Source organism: Xiphophorus couchianus, chromosome 4, assembly GCF_001444195.1.
Source record: "Xiphophorus couchianus chromosome 4, X_couchianus-1.0, whole genome shotgun sequence".
Lineage (NCBI taxonomy): Eukaryota > Metazoa > Chordata > Actinopteri > Cyprinodontiformes > Poeciliidae > Xiphophorus > Xiphophorus couchianus.
The window spans coordinates 12161941-12189441 of NC_040231.1; the positions used below are offsets into that span (position 1 = coordinate 12161941).

At 37.0% G+C, this 27501-nt stretch overlaps 2 protein-coding genes and 1 long non-coding RNA gene across 5 annotated transcripts in view; 1 reads left to right on the plus strand and 2 right to left on the minus strand.

Annotated features, from left to right (window-relative positions):
• The window catches only part of smyd3 (SET and MYND domain containing 3), a 75343-nt gene extending 52984 nt beyond the window's left edge, over window positions 1-22359 (minus strand). The window contains exon 1 of the mRNA XM_028016064.1: window positions 22138-22359. Coding sequence (XP_027871865.1) covers window positions 22138-22316 — 179 coding nt within the window. The 5' untranslated portion in view covers window positions 22317-22359. The remainder of the gene's footprint in view (window positions 1-22137) is intronic.
• LOC114143758 (uncharacterized) lies at window positions 4286-14104 on the plus strand. The gene is made up of 3 exons (XR_003595310.1): window positions 4286-4297; window positions 12744-12747; window positions 14014-14104. It is a non-coding gene; the product is annotated as an uncharacterized LOC114143758 (long non-coding RNA).
• Window positions 22360-24888: 2529 nt separating the features above from the next.
• The window catches only part of cnsta (consortin, connexin sorting protein a), a 42237-nt gene continuing 39624 nt past the window's right edge, over window positions 24889-27501 (minus strand). For all 3 annotated transcript variants that reach the window (XM_028014541.1, XM_028014542.1, XM_028014543.1), the window contains one exon: window positions 24889-27195. In XM_028014541.1, the coding sequence (XP_027870342.1) occupies window positions 26987-27195 (209 nt within the window). In that variant the 3' untranslated portion in view covers window positions 24889-26986. The remainder of the gene's footprint in view (window positions 27196-27501) is intronic.

Consider the following 27501-nt stretch of genomic DNA (forward strand, 5'->3'; position numbering starts at 1 on the left):
CAGAAGTTGAGTTTGTCGTTCGAAAGAGTTGAATCTGTAGTGAAATCAACAATTTCCTCAAAACGCCGCATATCCTCTCCCATTTTCTTTTTAAAAATACAGAATTGTAGATAAAGAAACATTTTTACTAATAAAGAAATAAGTTTAAATAATCATAAATATATCTGTGCATGTATAAAGACTACAGATGCAGCAGAACGTAAACAAACATCTGGGATAAGCAAGATGAACAATCAAAGAGACATTAACTTTTCTCTACAGAAGAAAAACATAAACTCATGGATTCAAAAAGAAATCACATAAGTGTGTGTATGAATGTAAGCAAAATTTAATTCTAATATTTATTTAAATAGCCAAAACAAAAAGGTTAATTTTACACATTTAGATCAGAAAACAATACAAGAGTTAAATACCAAAAGCCAAATGAAGATGTGTTTTATTAAGAGAAGAAAGCTTTGTAAATAGGCCTGTCGCGATAAACGGTAAATCAATCGTACGATAAATTAAAACTATCGACGTCATTTTAATTATCGGCATTATCATCTCTTCCGGCCTTTTTCTCTTTCTGTTAATGACACTGAATGAAAAAAGGCTCAACTCTGGTGCTCTCCACTGACCCTCCCTTCCTCATTTCCTTAGTGTAAAGCCCAGCGCAGACAACACGATCTTAGAACTGTCGGCCGATTGTCGGCCCATTTTCAAAACCTGAGACCACACTAGCCGACAGAAATCCTTGGTATAACGGTTCGATCGGGTTCGTTCCTGCCGTGTGGTGTCCAACAATGGGCACCAAATAATGGCTACAAGTCCAGTGAACAAATTTTACAACCAGGCGTTAATCAATGCTTTACTACAATCTACCTGCAGTACATGTGGCTAGTGTCAGTGTTCAGACTATTTTGAATGTAAACAAGAATAAAAAGCATGAAATTTACTGGTGAGATGATGTAACACCACCAGCAGAAGAAGATTCTGTGATGTCACTAGTGAGGCAGTCTGTGTGATGTCATCAACTAGACATATATGTACAGAACACAATTCTGCATATCTTTCATTGCTTGCTATATCGCTGACCAGTTCAGACATACTCAAAGCTTTTTCAAATACCGTTCAGGTAATTTAGAAACCGACTGATTTTAGATAACTATTTAAGGGAAAATGTTTCATCAAAACCCAAGATACCACAATGGAAAGATGGGACCCCAGATGAGAAGGGGATTCCAGCACAACTCCCAAGGCAGGTTCCCTCCTGTGCACCCGAATGTTTTACACGAGGAAATCCAAAGGCTGCGTGCCTTTTTGGAAATGGAGAGAGCCCAAAGGTTTGAAGATAACCAACGACTGGCCCACATGGAAGAAGAGCTGGAAGAAACGAAACTCCAGTTAAAAAGGCAGAAAGCTATCAAAGAAGTCTTCATCAACAAGTCCAAAGAGTCAAAGAGGGAACTCGAGAGAGTAGAGAAGCTTAGTGATCCAGCAGCTGTCAGCGCTGCGATCCTTGCTTCCAAGGTGCACAATGATGTGAGATATAAGAATAAGAAGATGCTGCAACAAGACTTTGTCGAATTAAAGACGGCCCATCTCCTCAGCCAGGAAGCATTTTCGTCAGAAATCCAGGCTGAAAAAGAGAAAGGTAAAGCCCTCCAAGAAGAACTGGACAAACTCCAGACTTCTTACGAGGAGCTTTGCTCTAAGTATGAAGCTGACATTGCTCTGGTGAGGCAGGAGGCTGAGATACAAACGTTTTGTGAAGAGAGGGATAGTGAGGTACAACAGCTCCTTGAAAATCTAAGAGCTGAAAAGGAAGATATGTTTCAAAACATGTCAAAAGAGATCAAATTTCTGCAAAGCAGCGAAAAAAGTTTGCAGGACGAATTGGACCAGGTCAAACGTTCATATGAAGAACTCGACGGGAAGTATGATAGAGATGTTTCTGGACTTAAAGCCCAAGTAGAAACATACAAGAAAGAGATAGCTCGTGAAAGAGAAGCCAGTTCTGAGAGAGCGAAGAAAGACCTTGAGGAAATCACCAAACTGAAAGCTGAGCAAGATCATCTCTATGAAACAATGACAGAAGAGTTTCAGACTCTGCAGCAGAAATTCAACGGGCTCACAAAACATTTAAAATCTAATATAGGCCAGTATGAAGCAAGCCATTCTTCACTTCAACAGCAGGTGGAAAATCTTCAGATGCAAATAACTGAGGAGAAAAAAGCTCACTTGGAAGACTTGGCGCTACTCCACAACATAAAAGCCATGAATGCCGACCTCCAGGAAAACACAGCAAAAGATATAAAATTCCTGCAAGAAAAGGAAAGGGATGCGCAGACTGAGTTAGAGAAGATTAAAGGTTTGTACAAGGAGCTGAATTGTAGATATGAAACAGATGTTGCTGCACTAACACAACAAGCAGAAAAATATCAGCAAGTAAGTTGTGAGGGAAATATTAAATTGGAAAGAGAAGATGAGGATCTTCAGCTTGCCAACTCTCTGAGAGATGAGAAGGAAGATCCACAACAAAAAACATCACAAGAGTTTACAGATTTTCAAGAGAAGGAGAAAGATTCAGAGAGCCAACCTGACCAGGTTGACATTTTACATCAAGAGGTTTCTTCTGAGGAGGATTTCTCAGAAGAAACCTCATCAGGTTGTTCCACGGATTTGGAATCCACGGCAAAGACGGAGTTCGCTGTAGAAACCATCCAGGAGAATGTGGACAACCCAGATCCTAAATCCATGCAGGATGGTAAAAGGAAAAAGCCAAAGCTTTCAGTTTGGAAAAAACTACGAAACATTCTATGTTTGAAGAAACAGAAAAAAGAAGGAAAAGAGTGAACGAAAATCAAGAACGTCTCACTTTAACTATCATGCCATGCGACGCTCTGTCATGACAAAAATTAAAAAGGCAAGTTTTTTTCCCCCCATTAACCAACTAGAACAAAGATCCTTTCTTAACCCAATTCAAAAAACAATCAAACGCTAAGATGAATTTGAAATAGAAAAAAAGCGGGCAGCATGGTGATGCAGTGGTTAGCAATGCAGCTTCACAGGGAGGATGTGTCAGATCTTTGCTGTGTGGAGTTTGCACGTTCTCCCCGTGCTTGCGTGGGTTTTCTCCAGGTACTCTGGTTTCCCCCCACATCTCCTAAAACATGTAGGTTAGGTCAATTGGTCAATGTAAATTGCCCCCCAAAAGTGTTCAAGAAACTGCAAGAAATGCTTTAAAAATCACCTAAAAGTCTTGAGGTATCAGCACTAAATCTAAGACTATTCCTTACCCAACGATGGCTGCTTCCTCTACTTTAGCCCTTTTCCCTTCACTTTTTTAGTGGCAGATGGCACAGTGCCACAACACATAGCTCAATATTTATAGCAACCGATTAATTTAAGAATTAAAATTCTTCTTGTAATAGAAATGATTTCTGTTTACTTTCTCTCTATTTTTGTAGTTTTATGGTTTGTCCTTTATTTTACCTTCTCTACTCACATTTTATGTTGCACTTGCACTTTTTCATAGTGAAATGTGTTTAAATCCGGAATTTAAAAAAGGTTAACAGAAGGATCATGCAGTGGCTTTTTAAAAAAAGATTTCAGGGTGACTGTGGCTCAGTGGGTAGAGTGGTCGTCTTGTGATCAGAAGGTTGTAAGTTCGAGTTCAGCTTCCTCCTGCCACATGTTGAGGTCCCCTTGGGCAAGGCACTTTTGTTGCTTACCGATCTGCATATCGGTGTAAATGGGTGAATGTGACTGTAGTGTGAAGTGCTTTGAGTGGTCAAAATGATTAGCAAGGCACTACATAAGTTCAGTCCATTCATCTTTTTGTTTCTTTGATAAATCCTGTGTTTGTTTGTTTTTTTATACCAAACATAAAAAAGCTGATTTAACAAGTTTGGACTTCTTCAGGGTCCCCAGGTGTTAAATTAAGGTTAGAATTACATCTGTATATAATATTGGATGATAATTGTAATCATAATTTAATACTCTGGACCCCGAAGAAGCCCAAACTTGTTCTATCTGGTTTGTTTGTTATAAGAAAAAACAGGCTTTATCAAAAATGAAAGGAACTGTGTGATCTTTCTGTTAGTCTTTATTTAGAAAAATGTATTCAATATAATATAACAAACTTAATAAAAAAGAGTGCAATTTAACATGAAAAACTGAGTAGAAAAAAGTAAAAACGAAGCACAATCCATGAAACAGAGAAGATAATCAGAAATTATTACTGTTAGTGAGGAAAATCGATTCTTAAATGAATACATTGCTATAAATAGAAACCTATGTGTTGTTGAGCTTATGTGTAGTCTACTGGTATAAAAGAGAAGAACGACAGGATGCTCAACATCTTCAGAGGCTGTAGACCTCAACACAGTTATCCCGGGTTCAATTCCAAGTCTTGGGTAAGACTTGGAATTGTCTTACCAAGTCAGTCCCTTCTCTCTCCTCCAAATCTCCTGTTCAATTACTGTTTAATAAAGGCCACTAGAGAATAAAAAACTAAAAATGTGCCTGCCACCACATTGTGCTCATTTCCTCATGTTGAAAAAAATACAACTCTTTCTTGCTCTCTCTCGTTCTCTCTCATTCTTAAATAACAAATGTTACATACATATACTGTACATACACACATACATAAATGCACACACACACCCACCCACCCCAACATGCACACATATACACATTCCTTCCATGGGCTGCCACCTTATCGTGGTGGAGGGGTTTGAGTGTCCCAGTGATCCTCGGAGCTATGCTGTCAGGGGCTTCATGCCTCTGGTAGGGTCACCCAATGCAGAGAGGTCCTAGGTGAGGAACCAGACCAAGTGCAGCCCAAATACCCCTTATGATGAGGACCACCAATGGAAACAGTGTTCCCTCTCCTGGACGTGGGTCAACGGGGCCCCACTCTGGAGGAGGGGCACGTTGGCAAGCAAGCGCCTGGTGGCCAGGCTTTAATCCATGGAGCCCTGTCAGGCTAAACAATAAATATTTAGTTTACAAACTACATTTAGTATTAAGCTAAATATTTATTTAAGCTTAAGATTTAGTGACCAAGCTATATATATTATATTGAGCTAAATGATAAGCCTTGAGCAAGCTGAATACTTAGCTCTAAGCTAAGTATTTGGCTAACAAGGCAAATATTTGTCTCTGAACTAAATATTTAGTTCAGACTAGGGTAAAGGGTACCAGGATTCCGGACCCGTCAGCAGCAGATGAAGCTGAAAAACAGCATGTAAATGAGCACAAGGGAGACGCAGTCTGTCTTACGCCAATTTCTCTCAGCTTATTTATTGAACAAACCAGCTCCTTTAACTGTCAATACAGTCCAATTTATAGTTCAGTAACTTACTGTACATATTAGACATATTCAATCATAGACATCAACATTAGCTTTCCTTAAACCAGAAATAATCCCATAACATCATATTTTGTCACAATTCCCTCAGGTAACATGTATCTTCAATTCACTGCACTTTATATGCATATTTAATCACACACAGTGACATATTTCATGGGCATGTATCTTACAGTTGTTGTAAACTAGCATAATTATCTTAGAATTCAAACTTCTTTAATTAAGTGAATGCATTAAATCACAGTTTAACCTTCCACCACTGTGTTTAGAACACAAATAAACCCTGGAGCCTGATAACAGTGTATCACTCTCACATCATGGATTATATGTATATCTAGGCCTGTCGCGATAAACGGTAAATCAATCAATCGTATGATAAATTAAAACTATCGACGTCATTTTAATTATCGGCATTATCGTCTCTACCGGCCTTTTTCTCTTTCTGTTAATGACACTGAATGAAAAAAGGCTCAACTCTGGTGCTCTCCACTGACTCCTCCCTTCCTCATTTCCTCAGTGTAAAGCCCAGCGCAGACAACACGATCTTAGAGCTGTCGCCGATTGTCAGCTCATTTTCAAAACCTGACAGACCAGACATTAGCCGACAGAAATCCTAGGTATAACTGTTCGATCGGGTTCGTTCCTGCCGTGTGGTGTCCAACAATGGGCACAAAATAATGGCTACAAGTTCAGTGAACTAATTTTAAAACCAGGCATTAATCAATGCTTTACTACAATCTACCTGCAATGCATGTGGCTAGTGTCAGCGTAAAGTCCTAACTGAATGAAAATCATTAGAACCTATTTACGTCACGTTAACGAAGAACAGCTGAAAAGTTACCGGGTTTATCAACTGCAGTAGCAATTTCGCTCCAACTCCTCCTCTTGTCATTTCTATATTCTTTGCATGTTGAATAAACATTAATGTTGTTTCCACATATCATCCCCAATGTCCGCTGGACTTCGGGTTGCGCCGTTTCAGCTGTTTGGGATTCCCCGAGGTAATTTCCCCTCAGAAAACACGGAGGAGAATCCGCGCTTTCTGATTGGCTACCTGTCACATTCAACAGGAAGCCTTAAGATCCCAGTCGGGGAAAAAAACCCTGATTTAGATCAGAGCGGCAACGACGATCTACCGTAACACACCACACAATCTTAGAAAGACCAACAGTCTAAGATTGTCGTAAGGGGAAAAATAGGAGCAAAAAATCTGTAGTGTGAACTATTGCATCAGGTAGTGGGATGTGCCCATTTTCTCTATTTAAATCTAATTATTACTGAAGGGCAACATAATATACAGACTTCATAATCTTTTGGTTGAATGCAGTATTTATTTCCACTTTTACTTTATGTTCTTTAGGGTTTTTTTCAAGTGTGTTTTTTGTTAATGGAGACTAAGAATCCATTTTATTTTTGTTTTTGGTTGTTTTGTTTATTTTGTTTATCAGCTCCAGTGTTAAATATTCTTTTGAAAATAAAGTGTATCTATTTTTGGCAAGAAATCGCATGCATTATTACGTCATTTCCATTAAATCAGTGTAAAAAGGTCTTCAAACAATATTATCGTTTATCGCAATAATTTTTGAGACAATTAATCGTTCGGCAAAATTTGCTATTGTGACAGGCCTATTTGTAAACCATAAGCCTTTATGAAAAATGAATCACTCCCTAATGCTAACTGGTTGTGCCACACTTGGCAGCAGCAGCAACCATCAAGTGTTTTGTGGTAACTGGTGATGAGGCTCTTACATTGCAGTGGAGGAGAGTTTTGACCAGCTGTTCTTTGCACAAGTGTTTTAATTCAGCTACATTAGAGGCTTTTTGAGCTGAACAGCCTTTTTAAAGAGGAGCAATTATTTTTCCAGGAATAATGTGCCATTTTACAGCACAATCGAGTCAACTACGTTGAGTTCACAATGCTGTATATATCAAACATAACTTAAAAGAAATTTGACTTTGTAAATGAATGCCTTGAAATTGGGTCTGTGCCTCTTTAAGGAGCTCCTACTCTTTCCAACACACTTCATCACAGCAGTTTACGATCGTTCTCAGGTGCGTTGGACTGAGAAGTAGTTTGTATGATGAGAGACTTCGTTTAGGAATCCTAATGGTTGCAACGGGAGATTCAACGATTCCTCCAGGAAGAAAACACGCATGAAGGAATCAAAGCAACATTCAGGCATGGTTATAACTAGGCAATAACATTATAACATGATAGGAAGCTCAAGAAAGTAAATTTACAGATTACTGCCACTTTAAATGTCATCCCACAGCATAAGTCCAATTTGAGATGCTGGCAATTTCAGGACCTGAAACTGCAAAGTGTGTTTATCTGATAACAGCCAATATGATGTTTTTGTCTGAAATGCTATATTGGTTTTAACACCAGATGTAGCAGGACGCACATAAAATATTTCACCAGCAGATCACATTACGATGTTTTCTTTTTAATACGATTTAATCCTGCAGATGGTTTCTGAGTCGTTTTTAAAAGTTCAACTACTCCAAACCTTCCACCACAAGCTGCTCTACCACAACAAAAAATCCCAAATTTCATATATCAATGCAAGATATCACTTCTAAAAAAATTAAAAAGATAAATAAAAAAAAAGATATCCACACCTGAAAGGTACTTCTGTTGATAAATATCCCATTTGGTTGCTTAAAATGACATTTTTAAGCACCTGAAAAGTCCAGTGAGCTTTCAGGTTTACTGAAAAACTCACTTTTATTAGATTTGTGCATGCAGTGTAGAAAAAAATAAATAAAAGCCCCACGTCTTTATGGTTTATTACATCCGGGTAAAATGGAAGAAAATTATGGAATACCAGTAATTAGATCTGACAATGGATGTTAATATGAGCGTACACACACAAAACGAAGTAATGGAGAACATGTTATGATGGATGTTAATACATTAGCCCGCGGCTTATCAGACAAAGTATGGCACTTTTTATTAGAGTGGGCGCCACTATAAATGCTGCAGAGGACATTATGAGATCCTTGAAGCAAAATGAAGGGATTTAATATGAGTGTGTGCACACACACGGTTCAGCTGTAACCGAAGGCTGTTGCCTCCGACAACAGGAGTTAAGTGTGTCTCTATCAGCGTGGGACCAGACTGGACTGTTGTGTTTAGCCGGAGGTGGCAGCCGCCGTGCGCAAGTTTCCAAAACACTCTTCTCTCCTTTTCACTATTCTGCATTTAACCCATTTCCTCACCATCTGTCTCTTAGTTTTCCTCCACCCCATCGTTGCCGCTGGGCCTGATTTGCAGCAACCTTCTCCAGCTTGGATCCTGATCCTGGCAAATTTATTGTGTCACCCTTCATGAAAACAGAGTTATTCATGTCACATTGAGATTGAACAGAAACAGGGAAGCCACCCACAGTTTAAGAAACACATGCCTGTAGTTTGATGCGGAGCCATAACAACGGATCACAGAAAGTCAGACCCAAACACGGATAGATCAATTGTCATGCATCTCATAGACCTGGAGCTGGAAGCCACAAGAACCACACACAACAAACAAGAAATCAATTTTCAGCTCCACACATATTTCTAAGACTAAACTTTACCAGTAGTGTTGTTCCTCTGGAGGTCATTTTATAGTACCAGAGCTACACTGTACGTTATGAAAAATTCATATTTTGCATGTTTTTTTGTTTCCATTCAGGTCGCTACTGCTTGTTCTAGCCCAAGAACTCAAAGAAAAATACACCCAGTCATTTTTTTGGCAACAAGTTAATGTTTTTTAGCGTCTTTAAAACGACATTAAAATCGTACAAATGTTAAGTCACACTCAACTGGCACTCCCCTGTTACCTAGCAACCACAGGAAGGCCCAGCCCCGTTACCTGGCAACCTAAGCAGAGTTCCAGCACGTTCTGTCAGCAGAAAATAGTACGAAAATAAATTAAATAAGGTAATTTTATTTATATAGCACATTTTCAGCAATAAGGCAGTTCAAAGTGCTTTACATGAATTAGAAGAAAATACAAACAAAACAACAAAACTAAAAAAAAAAGGTAAAAAGGTAAAAAGTATAAAACTACATATTGGTTCCTCATGTTTAATAAGATTAAGAAGAAGTCCATAGTTTATGAATTATGGGTTTCTCTGGATTCTTGTTCTGATGAAACTAGATGTTGGTTCTCCATTTTTGGTTCTATTAGTATACGTATAAAACTAAATGTTGGTTCCTGTTGTTCTAGGCTGAGTTCTAGATTTGTACAAAGTAAAGCTAAGTTTTGGTTCTCCATGTTTGTTTCTATTAGTAGGTATAAAACTAAATGTTGGTTCTCCATGTTTGGTTCTTGTTCTGGGTTGTTAAGTAGTTGGTACTTTCTAAGTTTGTTCTAAATTTCTAAACTAACAGGAGTTTGTCAGGGTCTTGCTCCAATATTAAAAGTATAAAGCTAAATATTGATCTAAAGTAATAAATACGTCACTTTTTTAAAAAGTAGCTAAATGTTGATGGAAGGTACTGAGTACTCCACAATTTCTAAAAAATAATAAACAACAATTGAACATTTTTATGCTTAAATCCAATTCCATAATTCATCAAAAATACTTAAGCAAGATAATTAAGCTGACATACTTAAAGTACATGGATACAAAATGGAAGCAGAAGGGGACAAAATGCCAACATATGGTTACCAGATACAGATAAATTATCATGATCCCAAAATCTATGTTTTCCAGCAGGCCTAAAGGATTGTATCTTGAATATATAGAATTTTACAATTCCTGTCTTTGAAGAAATTCATGGCACTAAAAGTGCTTTCCATACGCCATGTGAGAACGAAACAGCAGGAAAATCTATTCTGAATCTGATTTCAAAACCATCTGAAATATTTTACTGTCACAACCTCAATAATAAAAACCTTGTTTTTATCCTCTGGCTCAGCAGTCCAGCCAAGAGTCTTTCGCTTGAATGTTTAATACGAATCTGGTTCAGGAAGAATCACGCACGTTCTGGACTTTCCATTTCATGACTCAAACACACAGCGATGGCCCGTCTTTGTCTTGCGGGCAGCACACAACTAGAGTCCGGCAGCGTGTGCAGCTTTATGCAGTACGCCATGTTTATGAACACTGATTTAACCATCCAAATATAGATGTCCACAATAACAAGAGGGACAAATCCAACAAAACAAGCAGAAAAAGCAATATTCACGATATGAGAAACGGACTTCCCAAGCCTCAATTTGTTGGTATTCTGCAACACAACTCTATTTGTTTCTTAAAAAATTGCTCATTTTCACGCAGAGCTGTCAATGACCTGCCTGGTCTTCAGCCAGGTTTTGTGAGTGAACTCCTCCTCCTGCTCCATCATTTCTTTAGCTGTTCTTCTCTGAGTCTCAGTCAGATGTTGTGTGAAGGGATGGCAGGTCCATGCTTGGATTGTAGGCACAGCAGGAAAACTCATGAATAACATTAGAAAGGTTTCATTAGTAGCATACAGAACACTGAATTAATGCCTTACTTCTCTTCCTCTCAATGTCAAATTGTTTTCCTCTTTTGCTGCTTTCCCTCTGTACTCATTAGGTTGCTCATTTCCTGATATTTCACAGCTTTTATTTATATATTTTAAATCAGTGATCACATCCCTGACAGCCAACATCTGTATAATCTGTTGGTTAAGCAGAGGCATTTGTCATCTCAAAGGCATCTCAAGAGCAACGTTTTGTTGTTCTGGTTAGCATAAATTTAAATAAATTGCCTTGTTTTTGTATCTGTTGGTTGGACTATACATATTCATCAGTATTCTATGAAAATGTGGGAGAAACTCCACTAATGTGTAATTGTAAGGAAGAAAGTAGACTAAAAAAGGCCTGTTTGGAAATAGTTGAAATCCACAGTTTTGCATATTAAAAGTATTTATTTTGTTGAAATAAAACTGATTTACATTATGTGGATTTTTTTTCCATTTTGTGTTAAGCATGAAAAATATTTTCTCTTGCTTTCACTTGGTTTATTTCCTCTCATCAACGAGTAAGCAACAAAAAACCTAATCTTTGGTAGCTGATAACTAGTCGTGGCGACTCAATAACCAGACAAAAATTGCAAAACATTTTAAATTTATTGACGCCTTTCATGAAAAACATTATTTAAAAACAGCAAATGGGATAATCTGAGCCTAAAAGTAGATATTTTGCATTTACAAGCACCATTATTTAAAGTTGATCCTTATGACAAATTTAAATGGCAATGATTTTTTTCTTCCTGATAATAAAAGTTTTTTAATAGTTTATTTATTACACACCATATGCTGTTTCAATATTAGTGATACGTTTTCTGTATGTTTTCCTAAAATCGTGCAGTTCTACTTACAGCTAATGAGAAGATAAAATTCCTTTGTTATCCCTCCTTTTGCAAAAAAAAAGAAAGAAAAACAAGCCCAAGAAAGATGTTTTTATTTTATGATCAAAGCCTAAAGCAGAAGTTAATTTGTACGGAAGGTCCAGAAAAAATGCGGGCCAAACAAATATAAAGAAAACAGAAGAACTAGAAGAACCGGATAGATATAAATAGAAGCTGCCACTCATCAGAACTGGAGGAACTGGGAGACACTGGTTGCTCCATTAATATGCAATTCAACAGATCTGTGTTCTTACATGTGGGGGTGTACGTGTGTGGGGGGGTCTGGGTGTGTGTGTGTGTGTGTGCGGGTGTGGGCATGGGTGTGTGTGTGTGTGTGGTCAGTTTTGTTAAGTCTTTGCTGTGAAACATCTAATTAGGCCTACCTCAGCATATCCCTGTTGGAGTGTGCAGCATGGTAATTGATTCCCCATGAGTAAAAGCTGCAGGAGATTCTGTTCCAGCTACAACTTCATGCATCTTAACAGTCACAGAGTGAACTCTTCCCACTACAGCACAGAACATTTCACTCTGAAATGGTACATATATATATATATATATATATAATTTTCTTTCTTGATTGTTTTTGACCACATATTTGGTTGTTGCTGGGCTGCTTGGCTCAAGTCTTCAGTTTCCTGCAGCAGGAAATATTCCTGAAATATTCAAACCAGAGGAAGCAAGTCCAAGTAATATTAGTTTACAACATAAAGAGCTTCTTCAGGATCTTCACAACTGTTGGGATGTATAAAGTAAAAGAGTATAAGAAATAATAATTGAGAGTGACCGCTCCAAAAGAGTCACCACTGCCACCTACTGTTGGCTGTGGGTATGACACCACAGACCATGGCTTACGGAGACACGTCAAGATGTGGATTTATTGTAAACTGGAAATTGAACTGTAGAGGACCACTTTCACAATAATTACCAACAAAAGGAGGCTATTTGTGGAAAGTCAGGACCTTTTCCCAGTCTTCAAACATTTGGTGTGAGCTTTACCGTGTTCTACTAGTTAGACTTAGAGCAAGTGGTGTCCAAAGTCGGTCCTGAAGAGCCGGCATCCTGCATGTTTCAGGACTGACTTTGGACACCACTGACTTAGAGGTATGGTGTGAATTACGTTTTGGTTAAGGTCAGGAATAGACTAGTAATGGTTATTGTTGAGACATGTAGGCATACATGCAGTTCCTAAAATGAATAGAAATCAATACCAAGTCCTCAGTTTGCATAGAAGTACAAGGATGTGTGTGTGACAGACAGATGGACAGAAAGAAACCAGCTGCATCTTGAGTCATCTTCAACCTGAGGGGAATCATATGGAACGAGTCTCCTCATGGTTTCATTATTAAAGTGAGACACACAGCATAATTCAGGTCTGATTTGCAGATTTTGACAATTTCTCATTTTCTGCTAATAAATATTACATTTTTGCTTGGAATTTTGGAGACATGTTGTCAGTAGTTCATAGAATAAAAGAACAATGTTCATTTTACTCAATCATCTACCTATAAAGAGGAAAATCAGAGAAACTGATCATTTTAAGTGGTTTCTTAATGTTTTTCTAGAGTTGTATAACGCATCACACTAGATATCGGGATATGAATCCCATCCCATATCTCACATCCCTACTATGCATAATTTAAATATTCCAGACAGATGAGTTGTACAACTCTATACTGCAGTTTATTGAAGGTCATCACAAGAAATTTAAAAGCTACTGTGAAGCTTGAGAAGAGCCAGGATAAAGGGAATAACCAGGAGAAGTACGAGCAGATGTGGTTTGATCTCAGTGAAATGCCTGGCAGCTGAATTTCCAACGACCAGAATGAAGCCTAATGAAAGAAGCATGGCTGTGTGACATTCTCACTGAAATGCAAACAAGAAGTCACAAAAGATCCTGAGCTCTGAAGCGCGGGCGCAGGAGGGCTGCCGAAGGAGCCAATGAACTTCAGTAACCATCAGTATGTAGCTGCAGGATGAACCCAGACTGGTCAACAAGACAAGAACTGAAACCTTTAAGAGAATAAATTCATATGATAACGATTAGAGCAGGAGTGTCAAACTCATTTGGGGCCAAATCAAGATCATGATTTGATCATGATCTGGATTAAAGGGTTGGTTGTGCCAAAATGTATTGATAAAACCTGCTCAAAAACTGTTAAAATATCAATGAATTCTTAAAGTTACATAATAATATTGAGCATCTTTTCAGTCCCTCCAGGATTTTGTGATATTTTGCAATAAAAATCAAAGTTTTTGTGGTACTAATCTGGAAATATTAGCACTTGTTTATGAGAGTAATGCGACTTTTTATTACTCGTTGTGTAGATCATGGACTATAATCTGATATCAATTAAGGTTGAGGCAGTTGTTTAAGACAAGCAAGAAAGTTTTTGACGGTGGCGTCAAAAACTGTGGTGGCGCAGGGGGTTAGCACGCCCCACGTTTGGAGGCCTTAGTCCTCGACGCGGACATCGCGGGTTCGACTCCCGGTCCCGACGACCTTTACTGCATGTCTTCCCCCCTCTTCTCACCCTCCTTCCTGTCTGCCTACTGTACAAAAAATACGAGCCACTAGCGCCGCAAAAACTCTTCGGAGAAAAAAATGGAAGAAAGGTTTTTGACAATTTTGGAGAAAAAATTTGCAACAAACACCCAATTATGTACAAGTGAAAAAAGTGCAGGGATTTGTTGATTTTGCGTGAATTTCCACGATAATTCTCAAGAAACTGGAGGGACTGATTGATAAAAACTGCAGTGATTTGACTGAAAACATAACATTTAAGCACACTTAGTGTTTAGTCTAGAATCTAGAGGGCCACATAACAAGCTGTGGTGGGCCAGATTTTTCCCACGGGCCTTGAGTTTGAAACGTGTGGATTAGACACAGTCAAATCCACATTGGTCTTAAATTATGGCTACTCTACATGACTCAAACAAACAACAAATGTTCTAGATGTACTACACTAATAATAAATACTCACTGAATTAGGGCTGGGGGATATGAGGAAAATCTAATATCCTGATATATTTTTTGCTATATCATGATACACGATATATATCACGATATTCTTAAATGAGCTCCAGTGTTATTTTAAACTATAGATCCCTTGCCGCATGATATCGTTCCCACCCCCATTTCCCTGCTAGACTTAAATGTAAGCTCATATAAAAAGGGATGCAGTGTTTTGCTATGAACTGTCTACACTAAGACTAGATAACAAGGTGAGAAATAAGTTTTAACTAAGAAAACAAATAGTGAGGGAGAGGGAAGCAGGTCAATTATGCTTGACTTTGACAAACTTAACAAATGGATGTGCTGTGGAATAAGGTGTGTTTTGGACAGATCATCAGTAAAGCAGGTGTTTAAATTAGCTAATCAACCACCGCTGTGTTAGCGTGGCTAATAGCAGCTGTGGCTAATCTACCACAGCGATCACTTATTAATAAAAGCAAAATACACATCAAGCCTAAAAACCCAAAACTGTAACGAACTGAATGTCCTGCTCTAGGTTGGGGTAAGGTTTGAGTGTTTTTGTTGCTGAATCCTGATACATAAAGTTGCGATGTTGTCAGTTGCTATGGCAGCGAGTCTACCTGTAGCGTAAAGCCGACACGAGCGAGAGAAAAAAAAGAATGAGTAGTTTTGAGTTATTTTTCCCATTTCATAGCACTAAATGAATCATACCTACATCTCCAGGTTTCACTGTAACGGACTAGTTCTACCGCAGCAGCGCGGATATGAACGGCATGTAAAAGAATAGTTTCATTAGGTGGTGAAATAAATTTGTGGTACAACCTTTTGTCGCAATAGCTTTTTAACATGTTTTGCAAGTTACCTCATTTTGTTCAACATCCTCCTTATAAAATTCAAACCACTGCCAAATTATTGATCCAGCTGTTTCTCTTCGGAACTAGTTCATCTGATTTGTCTCCAGTTACCATCTCATTCAGCTCGCCTCAAACTCTTGCTGTCACCATGTTGTTTGTTTTCTCCGCGTAATTGATAGAAAATTTTCAGGTTGAGACGGGGGAGGAACTAGTGATGCATTCATAGGGAGTTGGATAAACCATACTCGCAGTGAATTTGACGGCGAAAGTTTATTTGACCGACAATTTATACTCGATAGTTGCGATATAGCCATTTTAACTATCGTAAATTGAAAATATCGTGATACATCGAGTATACTCGATACATCGCCCAGCCCTACTCTGAACTCTTTTCTTTTTCTTGACTCCACTCCTCTAATGGAGGGAGAAAAAACAGATTTTTATTAACTGTGCTACACGAGGCCGAAGCTCGGCATACAACTTTTATGTTAACCCTCCTGAGGACCAAGATTTAATTTCTGCCAACAGATGTGCGTTTTAGATGATTACTAACACACACGTGGAGGTGGATTCCCTGCGTACAGCAGATAACTCGGTTTACAAATGATACAGCTGTCTGCAATTTTTTTCCAGGCACCTGGGTGTGAAGCAGCAGGAGATAAAGAAAACAACACAGTTTGGGAGGAGCGGGATAGATGTTGGTAGGATACAGAAAAACAATCTGTGTGAGGAGGAAGAAAGCAAGAGGAAGGAGGGACAGAAACACATTTGAACGATGAGAAACAAGACGGTGGAAGAGAAGGTGAAAGGAATTAGATGGAAGGTAGAAAGACAGATGTTGGAAGAAGCAGATGGGGAAATAAATTGAGTGGAGGTGAAAGGAGGAGGCCAGCTCTCATCCGCTCCTCTTGGTTTGTCATCTAAAGCAGTCATCTGTATGCCGCCTATATAACCGGATTCACACACTTTATCAGTCTGTCTGCTGGGACAGCTTTGGGGAAAAACGCATCGGATGTTTGGAAACATGTCGGTTTCAGGGCGTTGCCTTTACACATTATGCAGAAAAGCTGCATGTAAGACTGCATGTCTGTGTGTGTGTGTGTGTGTGGGGGTGTGTGTGTGTGTGTGTGTGTGGGTGTTAGTCAAATCTGAAACCGAGAAGGTTTCCATCCTGCCAGTTCAGAAGAGCAAAGTGAGAAAAATGTCACCCTGTGCCCATGTGAGGCTGAGAAGGTGATCTTCACCACATGTGAAACTTTTTCATGCAGTCAACAATCATCTTAAACTGGGCCTAATGTCTTGTTTCCACTGAGAGGCATGGCAAGAGTCGGGAGGCCATTTTGTCTATTTCCATTGTGAAAGCGGCTCATACCGCACCACACCTGGTACGACAGGACGAAGCTACTGGCATCACAATAAGCTATAAATCAATTAATCAAATGATAAATTGAAACTAGCTCAATAATTTCCATTTGCATAATTTTCTCTTTTCTCTCTTTCTAACAAAAACTGAATGTCAAAAGTCTTCAGTGTGTTGAATTGGTCTCAACTAGACCCTTCTTTGAAGGTCAATTTTGCTTACAGAGACTTCATAATTCATTTGATTTGTTGTTTCTTTTGTTTTGTTTATTTATTTTGGATATTTAAAAAGTTTTCCAGTTCCAGTATTAAATGTTTGTTATAAATTAAAGTTTACTGATCTTTGAGAATGTGAACTTGCGTTATTACACTATTTGTCGCGGCCTTCTAATGTTCCAAAATGCCAAGAAAGGCTGTGGGTGGCAACATGTTTGGTTCTTGCACTTCCGACTAATTGTTTGAAAAAAAAAAAAACTTTATTTCTTGCAAAAATATAGTTAAAGCAGTAACTATAATTCTCTTACAGCTTAGTTAAAAATAAAAATGTACTTAGTCTGAAGTGAACTCTAGTGTGGTTTGAATGCATATGTGAATGCAAGCAGACTGGAAACTGCTCCAAAAGCAAGAAGCAAACTATAACGCAGGGCATTCTGGGTAAAAACAATCAAAACAAACCTCGAAGTCTAGCGCTAGCTGGAGAAATGGCTTGTTGTCTTTTGTCAAAGACAACAGAGGAATGCTATAATACCTTCCAGCTTCTGTTCAGAAAGTGGAGGCGGTGTTATGATCTGGGCTTTGGGTTTGTGTTACACAATCATTTTCCCCAACAGTTAAAGAACCTAAAGAGAACTCCCATGTTTTAACATTTCACATCTTTGATTGGCGCTGTCATAGTTTGCTGATAACACTCGCCTACTGTGAATGTTTCTCTTCTTTGTTCTTCAGCCTCCAGCTAAAAGGCATCAGCACACGGCTGAAATTAGAACAAGCATCTCAAGTTAGACTGCCTGTCAATATTTCTGTCTGTGTTCTTTAAAAATAACAAAGACCTGTAGAAACTGGTGTCATCTAGCTTTCAATCAAATGCTTTGCTCTATAAATAAGACAAGAGCTTTTAGATGTTTGTTTTTTATCTGCGGTGTGTGTTTGCACATGTTCCAAAGAGACGCTGAGTGAGAGATTGGTGTCAAATATAAAGACTTGATGGAAGACGTGTGGCCCCTACCCCATGCACGCACACCCCAACACACACAGGCTGAAAAGCATTAAATATCTGGGCTATAATCTGCCTGTTTTCTCTGCTATCTCTCTAACAGTGGCTCCTCCACTACTTTCATCCATTTCTAAAACTTCTTTCATTAGTTTCAAGGCAGTCAAAACAAAAACTGTCAAACCGCGGTTGTACCGCCGCTCAGCATCTGTCTTTAGAGAATTCAGCCGAGATGAAAGTCCCTTTGGCTTTTTTAGCTTTGCTTAAGGAGCAGTTAAGGCTCTGCATGTTTTATTTTAAACTTCAAATGGCACTGCAGATAAAAACTGCCTGGATATATCAGTAAAGACTCTATCAAACATTTTGCAATATATATTCCCTGTATGTTTATATTCAGCCACATATACATATGCTTAAAAAAACAAATGTGCCTTCAGAGTCTTGCGACTTTGAAGACAGTCTTAAAGGTGAACTATTGTGCAAACTAATAATGCTGTGACAATTTTTGGGTTTCAAATTTTAATTGTTGTCAGAAACTGGAATTCACGACTGTGGATGTTTAAAAGCAGGCTGTGCTCCCCACAGAGAGCTTTTAAATCCGCTGGTAGAGTGCTGGTTTGTTACGTGTGTAAGCTACAGCTCATTTTTTCAGACTTCTTCACTTGACCATATTTTTTAATAGATAAAATGCCTTCAAATCTTTTTCACTTTTTAACTCAAATCTGAGCTGTAAGCTTCGTTTGCCTTTTGAAATTTTAGATTTTCTCCATTTTGCTTTTTTTTTCCCGTCATGATTTTATTTTCTTGAAGAAAAATCTTGAACAAAAAAATTAGCTCTAGCTAACCCTGTCACAATAAGCAATTAATCATTTAGTAAAACGAGCCTGATAACATATTTTTAAGTATAATTTTGTGATTTATAACCCATTTGGTTTATGGTTCCTCTTGTGTTTGGGTTTTATTTCTGTTTTATTTATTGTTTTGGTTCTCATGTTTTATTTTGGATTTTTAAATATCTTCCAATGTTGTTTTTTATGAAATTAAAGTTTAAAGGTCTTTGCATTATTATTCCATCATCAATATATTACTTCAAAATGGTCTGACAACAACAATAGTAGAATTTATTATAAATTATTGCTGCATCTTCATTTGCCAGCAAAATTATTTTATGGCGACAGGCCGAGGTGTATCTTAGGCGAGTGCGAGAACATAAAAGCAGTTTGTTTTGTTGTTGATTCTGCTAAGTCTCATACGTCTGAGTTTATTCCCTCAGCTTTTACCACTCATTACGAACCTGCAGCCTTCAAGGCCTGTAATTAACTCCAGCTTTGATGCTCATTTCCTGGACACACGAACACAGAAACAGACTCTGTACTCCCAGTGATATGGCCAAACAAACAATCGCACGCTCAGAGAGGCGTTTTTTTAACACTGTCATGCTGTGAAGCTAATTGTGTTTTAGTAAAACCAGAAAAATGCGCGCCACACGTGTGAGACCACACGCTGCGTTCATGAGCACGCCGCTTCGCGCCGTCCAGCAGTTTGTGGGACATCAAGATAACTTGCAGGTTTTCAGAAAATAAATCAATAAAGCTTTCTGAACCTCGGCTCTGATGAGTGTCTGCTGCAGCAAAATGTAGCCATAACATTTATTCAATACCTCAAAAATATCGTTATAGCTTTGACCTTTGACCCTCACCAAACCCCACACCGCAACACACACATAAACTACTGATTGCCTAAAGCGTGGAAACAATAGTGGTGTAATTTTTTCTTTCATTGATTCCTTTTGTTGTAATTCCATCTTATATGCTGCATATTTTTTAGATATTGACTACATGTCAGGTTACGGTGGAGGTTTCTGGCTGTAACTGGTTCTGCCCCAGTCAGCCGACTGGCCGACTCGTCTCCATTAGCAGATTCACTTCCTTGTTTTTCATAACCACTGCAGGAGTAATAAAAGCTACATTGTCTCTCTGCATAAGTGTAGCTTTTTCAAAGGTCTACATGGCATATTACCTGCTGAAAGTTAATATAGTAATTAAAAAAATAACATCTAGCTAAAACTGATGAAACTATAAATTATGCTCTTTACCAAAAAACTCCAAAAGAAGAATTTAAAGAATCACTTCATGACCTCAGAGGGGAACTATTATGTAAAATTCATATTTTGAATGTTTTCATGCTTCCATTTGGGTCTGGATTTTTTTGGTGTCTGGAAAACGAGCCGTTTCAAAAACCTTCTGAATGTAACGTCACAAATCAGCAGGCACTGCCCCTCACCTAGCAACACCAGGCTGGTTACCTAGCAACCAAAGCAGAGTTTCACCCATCACCTAGCAACCCAAGCTGAGCACCAGCATGTTTGGTCCGCTGGTTTTACCGCTGTATGCGCTGCATTCTTGTTGGTTGTGCAGAAGGCTCTACTTCTGCTTTTCAAAGATGTACAGTTGTATAATCGTCCATATCTTTGCAGAGCTTTTTATGTGTGAATGTAAACATTGAGTTGGGGGGCGTGGCCAGCAGCAGCTTACTCGGATTTAAAGTGACAAGACGCCCTAAAACATCTCATTCTGAAAGGAGCTTAAAATAGACATGAGAATTACCTTTTGATTGCTACTGTGACTGTATTACACGTGCACTATTAAAGCCTCAGTAATTTATCCACTTGTTCATGTGACGCTCCGAGGGAGAAATCAGAACAGTCTTTTCTGTCCTGGATAAATAACTTTACCTCAGTGATGAAGAGGGTTTGAAGGGTTTGAAAAGAAGCAATTAAGAATCCAGATGGACAAATTTCAATAGTGAGAAAAGTGAGACGAAGCAGAGCAAAAAAAAAATACAAAGGAGGCAGATGAAGCATCCTTGGTGCATGTCTCATGGAGTTTAATCACCTCTCATTTCCTGTTACGCAATTTACTCTAAAAATGTGAAAATACCAGAATATGAATAAAAATAATAATGAAAGCTTTTAGCAGTTTTTCTTTGTTAAACTGACTGACTGAACTGAACTATGACAGCATATAAGGGACATTGTAGAAAAAAATTTTCCACCAAAAACTCACACATTTTCAAAAAAGTAAAACTAAAATAAACCAAGGAAAAGTTAGAAAATAAAAAAAAATGTAAAATACAATTTTTGACTTTTCAAACTCCATGTTTTTTCTAGAAATATTCTGATATTAATCTGAGGTTATTTTTTTATAAAAAATGTTCATCTTTTCCGATTCAGAAATGTTCTTGTTTCTTCTAGAACATTTCTGAAATTAATCTAAATTTTTCTTTTATTTCTAGCAGATTTTTGACTTTTTGAACTCCTTCAGTAACTCAATTTTCTCTTTTGTTATTATGTTGTGTTCTGGCGTACTAGGTCCATTGTAGATAGAAAAAAAAAGAACATTTCCACCAAAAAACACAGAGATTTTTTAGATCAAATCTCTGAAATTTTCAAGATAAAACAAGGATGTTTCCGTATTTCCACATTAGGCTCAACATAATCTAGTTCTGTAGTAATTACTAATCTATGGCAGATAACAAAACACCCTGGTCGTTTATTTAATAACATTTTGAGAGCATGAATCATTCATGAAACACAGAAACACAAAGAGACTTAAGTATTTCCAGCTTTACAAAAATCCGTCATAATAGACTCGCTGCTTTACAACAAACGAGACGACAATGTGAAATTTCAGCAAAGAGCAAGAGCGCCACCTGGTGACCCACTGAAAAACTACATTGGGTTTTAATCCGGGTAAAATAATTCAACACCTGATTTAAACTAAAGTGCAACATGCAGAGGAAGCGATGCAACTTTTTAAAAGCAGGTTTGTTGGAGTACACACACACACACACACACACATACACACACACCTAAGATCCAGTTTACAACAAAATAAACAAAAATACACTTTAAAAAACACAAAAATCTGATTGTGCTTACAGCTTCTGTTAGCTAAAATACCGAACAGAGTAGCTCGCATTGTGAGATTGACCCTCACAGTTTGGACTCGAACCGGACTTACCGGGTGAAGCAGTGGTGGCAGACCTCTCTGGCCCGTTTGCCGGACACACAGGACGCCAGCGGCTCGGCGGAGGTCACCAGCTGACCCCGGCTGATCCTGGCTGTGGCCCGGAGACCGTTCCCCTTTCCCGGACAGACAAACCGCTCCACAGTCGGCGGCATCCCCGCTTTTTGCTCCATGTGCGACGAGCTCTGTTTACATCCGTAATGAGAACGACGTCATTACGTCACGTGTGCGAACGCAGAAACTATACGTAAAAAAAAAAAAAACGTAATTTATTTAGTGTTTATTTTAGCGTTTTTTTCTTATTTTTCCCTGGATTTATTTATTTTATACTAAAGTATCTTGTTTATTAAAATATGTATCAATATTTGCTTAAACTTATCTTGATTGTCTCGCTACTGACTCTTTTATATTGTCATTACATTTGATGTGTTGCTCTTTATATATAATTTATATACAAATTATACATGTAAATTATTTATATATAACTTATACGTAAAGTTACATTAATTTTTTATATATTTATAAATATGTATATTTACATATTTATAATCATATAAATATAATTCACGTTTATAATAAATTATACTAAAAATATAAAACACATGTATATAAATTAAATAGATATAGCTTATAATTATATTTTATAAATATAAATGCATATTTATTTTTAAACATTTGTTCAATAACATAAAAAATACATTAAAAATGAAAATATTCATACAGGTTTTACTTTAATAATTTTAAAAATTAAAATGGAGTTGTATTTTCTATTAATTAAACACAAAATGGTACATTTAGGTGCATATTTTTGTTAATTCTGATCACTATTGCTTTAATAGGAAAGCCCATTTCCACCACTTTGATAAAAAAAAAACATTTCTCCTAATTATGTCTGAGCAATCTCATAATTATAATCTCATAATTATGAACTACACCTTTTTATTTAAATTATTTTTTCACATAATGCCATGAAACACACTGAAGGAAGAATCAGGAAACATATCAATGAAGAATACAACTTAAATTCCTTTGAGTAATTCGATAAATATTAATTCATTCATTGTGTCTGAGATCACTGCAACTCCTGTTATGTTTTGTGGACAGCATTTTATTATTTCTAGACGGGATCTAAGTTGCTAAAAACTCTTAATTTGTGCACAATAAACTTTTTTAGAAAAAAATGCAACACAAGCTCCCAAAGAAAACAGATTTTAATGAGACATGATAAAGAAAACTTGTTTTATAAAACCAAATTTACAACTCAGGGAAAAAAGTCAGTTCATAAAATGATGCATGAAAATTGTTCGTCAGAGCAGTGATACACTTAAAAAAAGAAATAAAAACAGTTGCAATACTTTCAGATGGAGCAAAAACACTTGAATAATTTAACAATTTCCGTGCAGATGATAAAGACAGCATTTGTAGAAACGCACAGGGTTTAAATCCTATATATATATATGTAAGGAAAAATAGGACAGAAGAAACAAATCAGCCAAAAAAACAAAAATATAAAACAAACTACGCCAGACATCTGAAGAGTTCAAACACAAACCACAGGATGGGTCTGCCTTTTTAAAACCATTTAAAACCATTTCCCTTGTATCACAAATAATTACAAATCATCTGAAAGGTTAAATAAAAGTTGTGTTTTTATGATTGTCATCTGAACCAGCAGCTGACATGTGCAAATGAAAACATCAATGCATCACCGACTCGTTAAATCCAGTTAAATCCTCAAACAAATGACCAGGCTTTACGGAGACACACATAATACTGTTTTATCCTTAAAGGGAAAATATCATCATAGTTTAGAGACTGAAAATATATTTAAAAATATAAATTCAATTTGGCCTTTCCGTGGCTTTTCAAAGCGGGTGAATAAATTTAAAACAGTTTTTCTGAAACAACAACAGCCTAAAACAGGAAAGCTTTACCAAATATGGATGATGATGATGTAACGTCACAACATTCAGGCTTGGCCGTTTGGTAGAAACTAGTTACATTTAGTTTTTGGGGAAAAATACTTTAAAGAGTAGTTTTACTCTGCTGTACTTTTTACTTTTACTTGATTTCAGAATGAAGTATCTCTACTCTTACCTGAGTAAAATTTCTGAATAAACTTCACTGAATAAAGACCAAGTTTGTTTTAACAAACCAGACACAGATCTGTAGTTTTTATTCAAGTTTAATCAGTTTTATAACGAAAGAAATTAATTTAGTAAAATGTTTCTTTTGCCTTATTTTGTAACTAGGTTTTTTATATGAATTTATTTCATTTTAGTCCATAAAATAAATTGTTTTCATAGATTTATATTTTAATCCATCTAAAGATGTAAATTTTAAATATTAAATTACTGATGCTTTGATCAGTAACTCAATACTCGACTTTTTACCAAATACTTTTTTACTCTTGAATGGCTACTTTTACTTTTGCCTGGTTAAAAATATGCTGAAGTCGTGCCAATCTATTTTAATACATAATTTAAACAAACAGCGCCACCCTTCGGTTTGGCCAAAGAATTGCATCTTTAAATTTCCGCTGCTCTGCTGTTGAATGGACAGAAGAAAAAAAACATTTATTTGGACTCCTGAACATAAATTAGATTTATTTTTAGTTTTTCTGGTTATTCAGTTTTTTGGATGTGACATTGTCTTTGTTTTTTTAAAGAATAATAATTATTATAATAGTGGTTCGTTTATAATAACTTCTGGATAAATTCCAGCCACTTCTTAGATTTTTTTTTTATATTGTTTATTTCCTTTTAGCTCTTCTTCCAGTTTATTTTTAAAGTCTGTTTGGCTGTGAACACAACAGTTTGACCTCAGTCACACAAAATAAGTTTAGATTTTGCTATAGTTATTTCTTTCTTGGGATATTTTTAACCAGACTACTTTTGCCTGGTTAGAAATATGTCAAAGTCGTGCTACTCTATTTTCTTGGCCTTCAGCACCAATTAAAGAGAAAAGTTAAAGGACAGAAGAAAATCACTGGGGCTAAAGTTAAGTATTGTCTTGGCTTTTGGTATTTTTGTCAGTTTTATAATTGTTGTATTATTTTTACTAAACTGAAATGTTATTTTCTATATCATCATTTATATACTTGTGATGTTGTGAAGCATTTGCTCTGCTGAGGCTGTAGTAAATGTGCAATATAAATAAACTTTGAGTAAAATATTTGGTACTCTGCCCAGCTCTGGTAACAGCAAAGAAAGCAAACTTTAACAAGGTTTATTATGTGCAGCTTCTTGTTTTTTCTCTTTCATATTTTGGACATTTCAATCATGGAAATGACTCTGAAAACAAAAGTTAAATAATAGACGATATGAGCCCTTTAAGTAAAGATTAGAGAAACATTCATATTCCCTCTTTTACAGATGTTTGTCCACTTTTCTATGAGATTTGAGGATTTCCACGGGTATTTTTTGTTAATTTATCCTCCACAAAACCAAAGAAAGCAATGCAATTCATTGCAAAAATGAATTTACGCCTTAAAATCGAATCGAAAGAGGCTAGTAGGCTACATAATCACCTCAACGAGACAAAACTAAGGTTTACAAAGACAATAAATAAAGAACAAAATCTGTGTTATATATGGAAGACCAAGTGGTGGAAAGTCATTCTGATTTCCTAAAATTACTTTTGGGAAAATCTACCAGAACAAACCGGATGTTTTAGCGGATTAATTCCCAGAATTCCCTGAAAGAACAAACACACAGGCAGATAGAGCTTCATGTGGTCCTGCATCGATTATCTACACCAAGTAAATAACGTTAACAATATATATTTTTTTGTTTCTCATCGATAAAACATTTCATATTTTGACACAAACACTTAAGTAGTTCATGAGTTTTCTGTTGAAGTGGTCTGTGCAAACGAACGGCTGTCTGACGATGTCAACTCCTAACAGAAAGAAATGCGTGTAGAAATATTGCAAAATCTTCAAAAATATTTTCTTAAAAAGTACCGTTCTCATGTGCAACATGATAGACAATCATTTGACAGCATGTACAGATGTGCACCGTTTTCTCTACGTCTTAAATATGCTACACAAAACCAAATCCTGCTCAGTGAAACTCAAGAGAGTTAAAGCATGCCGCCGAGTCGGATCAAGCAGCAGGGAACTGCTCATTGCAAACGCAACGAAAAAGTTAAAATAAGTTATTTCACACCATTTTTTATTTTTCTTTTCACCAACGTAGAACAAATAAAACATGATTGTACGCCATTAGCAATTCACGGATGGTAAATAATAAAATTTCACAATGATTTTTAAAGATGTCTCATAGCAAAGTTTATAATTAAGCTCCAAACATTCATTTGTATTTTTAAGAAACACTTAGGACAAAGTGATTTCATTCGAAGTAGCAGACAGATGCAAAGATTTATCTCTCAAGTTACATTTTCTGTCTTTTAAAAAAAACTACAGTAAAAGCAACACCTTTTGTTGCACAAATTACAAAACACTTAATGAGATTAAATCAGACATTATTTTACGCATTCGTTGGTAAATTCGTTTGAAGCTGAGGTATTAAACTTCTCTCAGCAACATTTGTGCACATAAGATTTTTAATTTTGACGGACAAAGTAAGAAAGCTGACAGATTTTCTGTCGTACAAAAATTAAGACACCACAAGTTAAGTATTTTAGTTTTTCTTCAGAATTCTCCGTGAACGGAGCATCTGAAACATGTTTTTTAAAAGTGCACTGGAATTGTGTTTGCAGAGCGTCGACATTGCGCGTTTGAAAACGCCAAATGCATCCGAAGGAGACGACTAGCCACTCAATAAATGGCAGTAAGCTCTTCACGAGGAACATTACCTCAACACCCATCAGGGGATTTCTGCTACAACCCGGAGGAATACCAGTGCTGCAGCCGGTTTATCCCCCGACGGATCTGGCCGAAGTAAAAGTCTGCGTTTCTGGAGAAGTCCTGGCAGACGGAGGACTGGGCGTCCCCCAGAGCGCAGTAGAGGGCGGTGCCGCCGACACTGATGACGACGGTAACCAGACAGAGGAGGAAGAGCAGCAGACAGGAGTCGCCACCGCCAACTTCTACACAGAAAAACAAACAATAAAATAAAATCACATGCAGGTAGACACGAGTTGTTGACCATCACTCTGCAGCCGGGGGGGTCAAACTATCATATGTCAGAAATAATTGATAAAACTTAAGCAATAAATCAATTAATTTCATGATAAATTAAAACAAACTCATACATTTTTCTGTTTTCTCTCTTTCCCCCAAAAGCTGATGATAAAACTCTTCAGTCTGGTGTTTTGGTCTCAAATAGACATATTTTTTAAATTTTGTTAACAGAAACTTCATAATTCATTTTATTTGTTGTTTGCTTAGTTTCT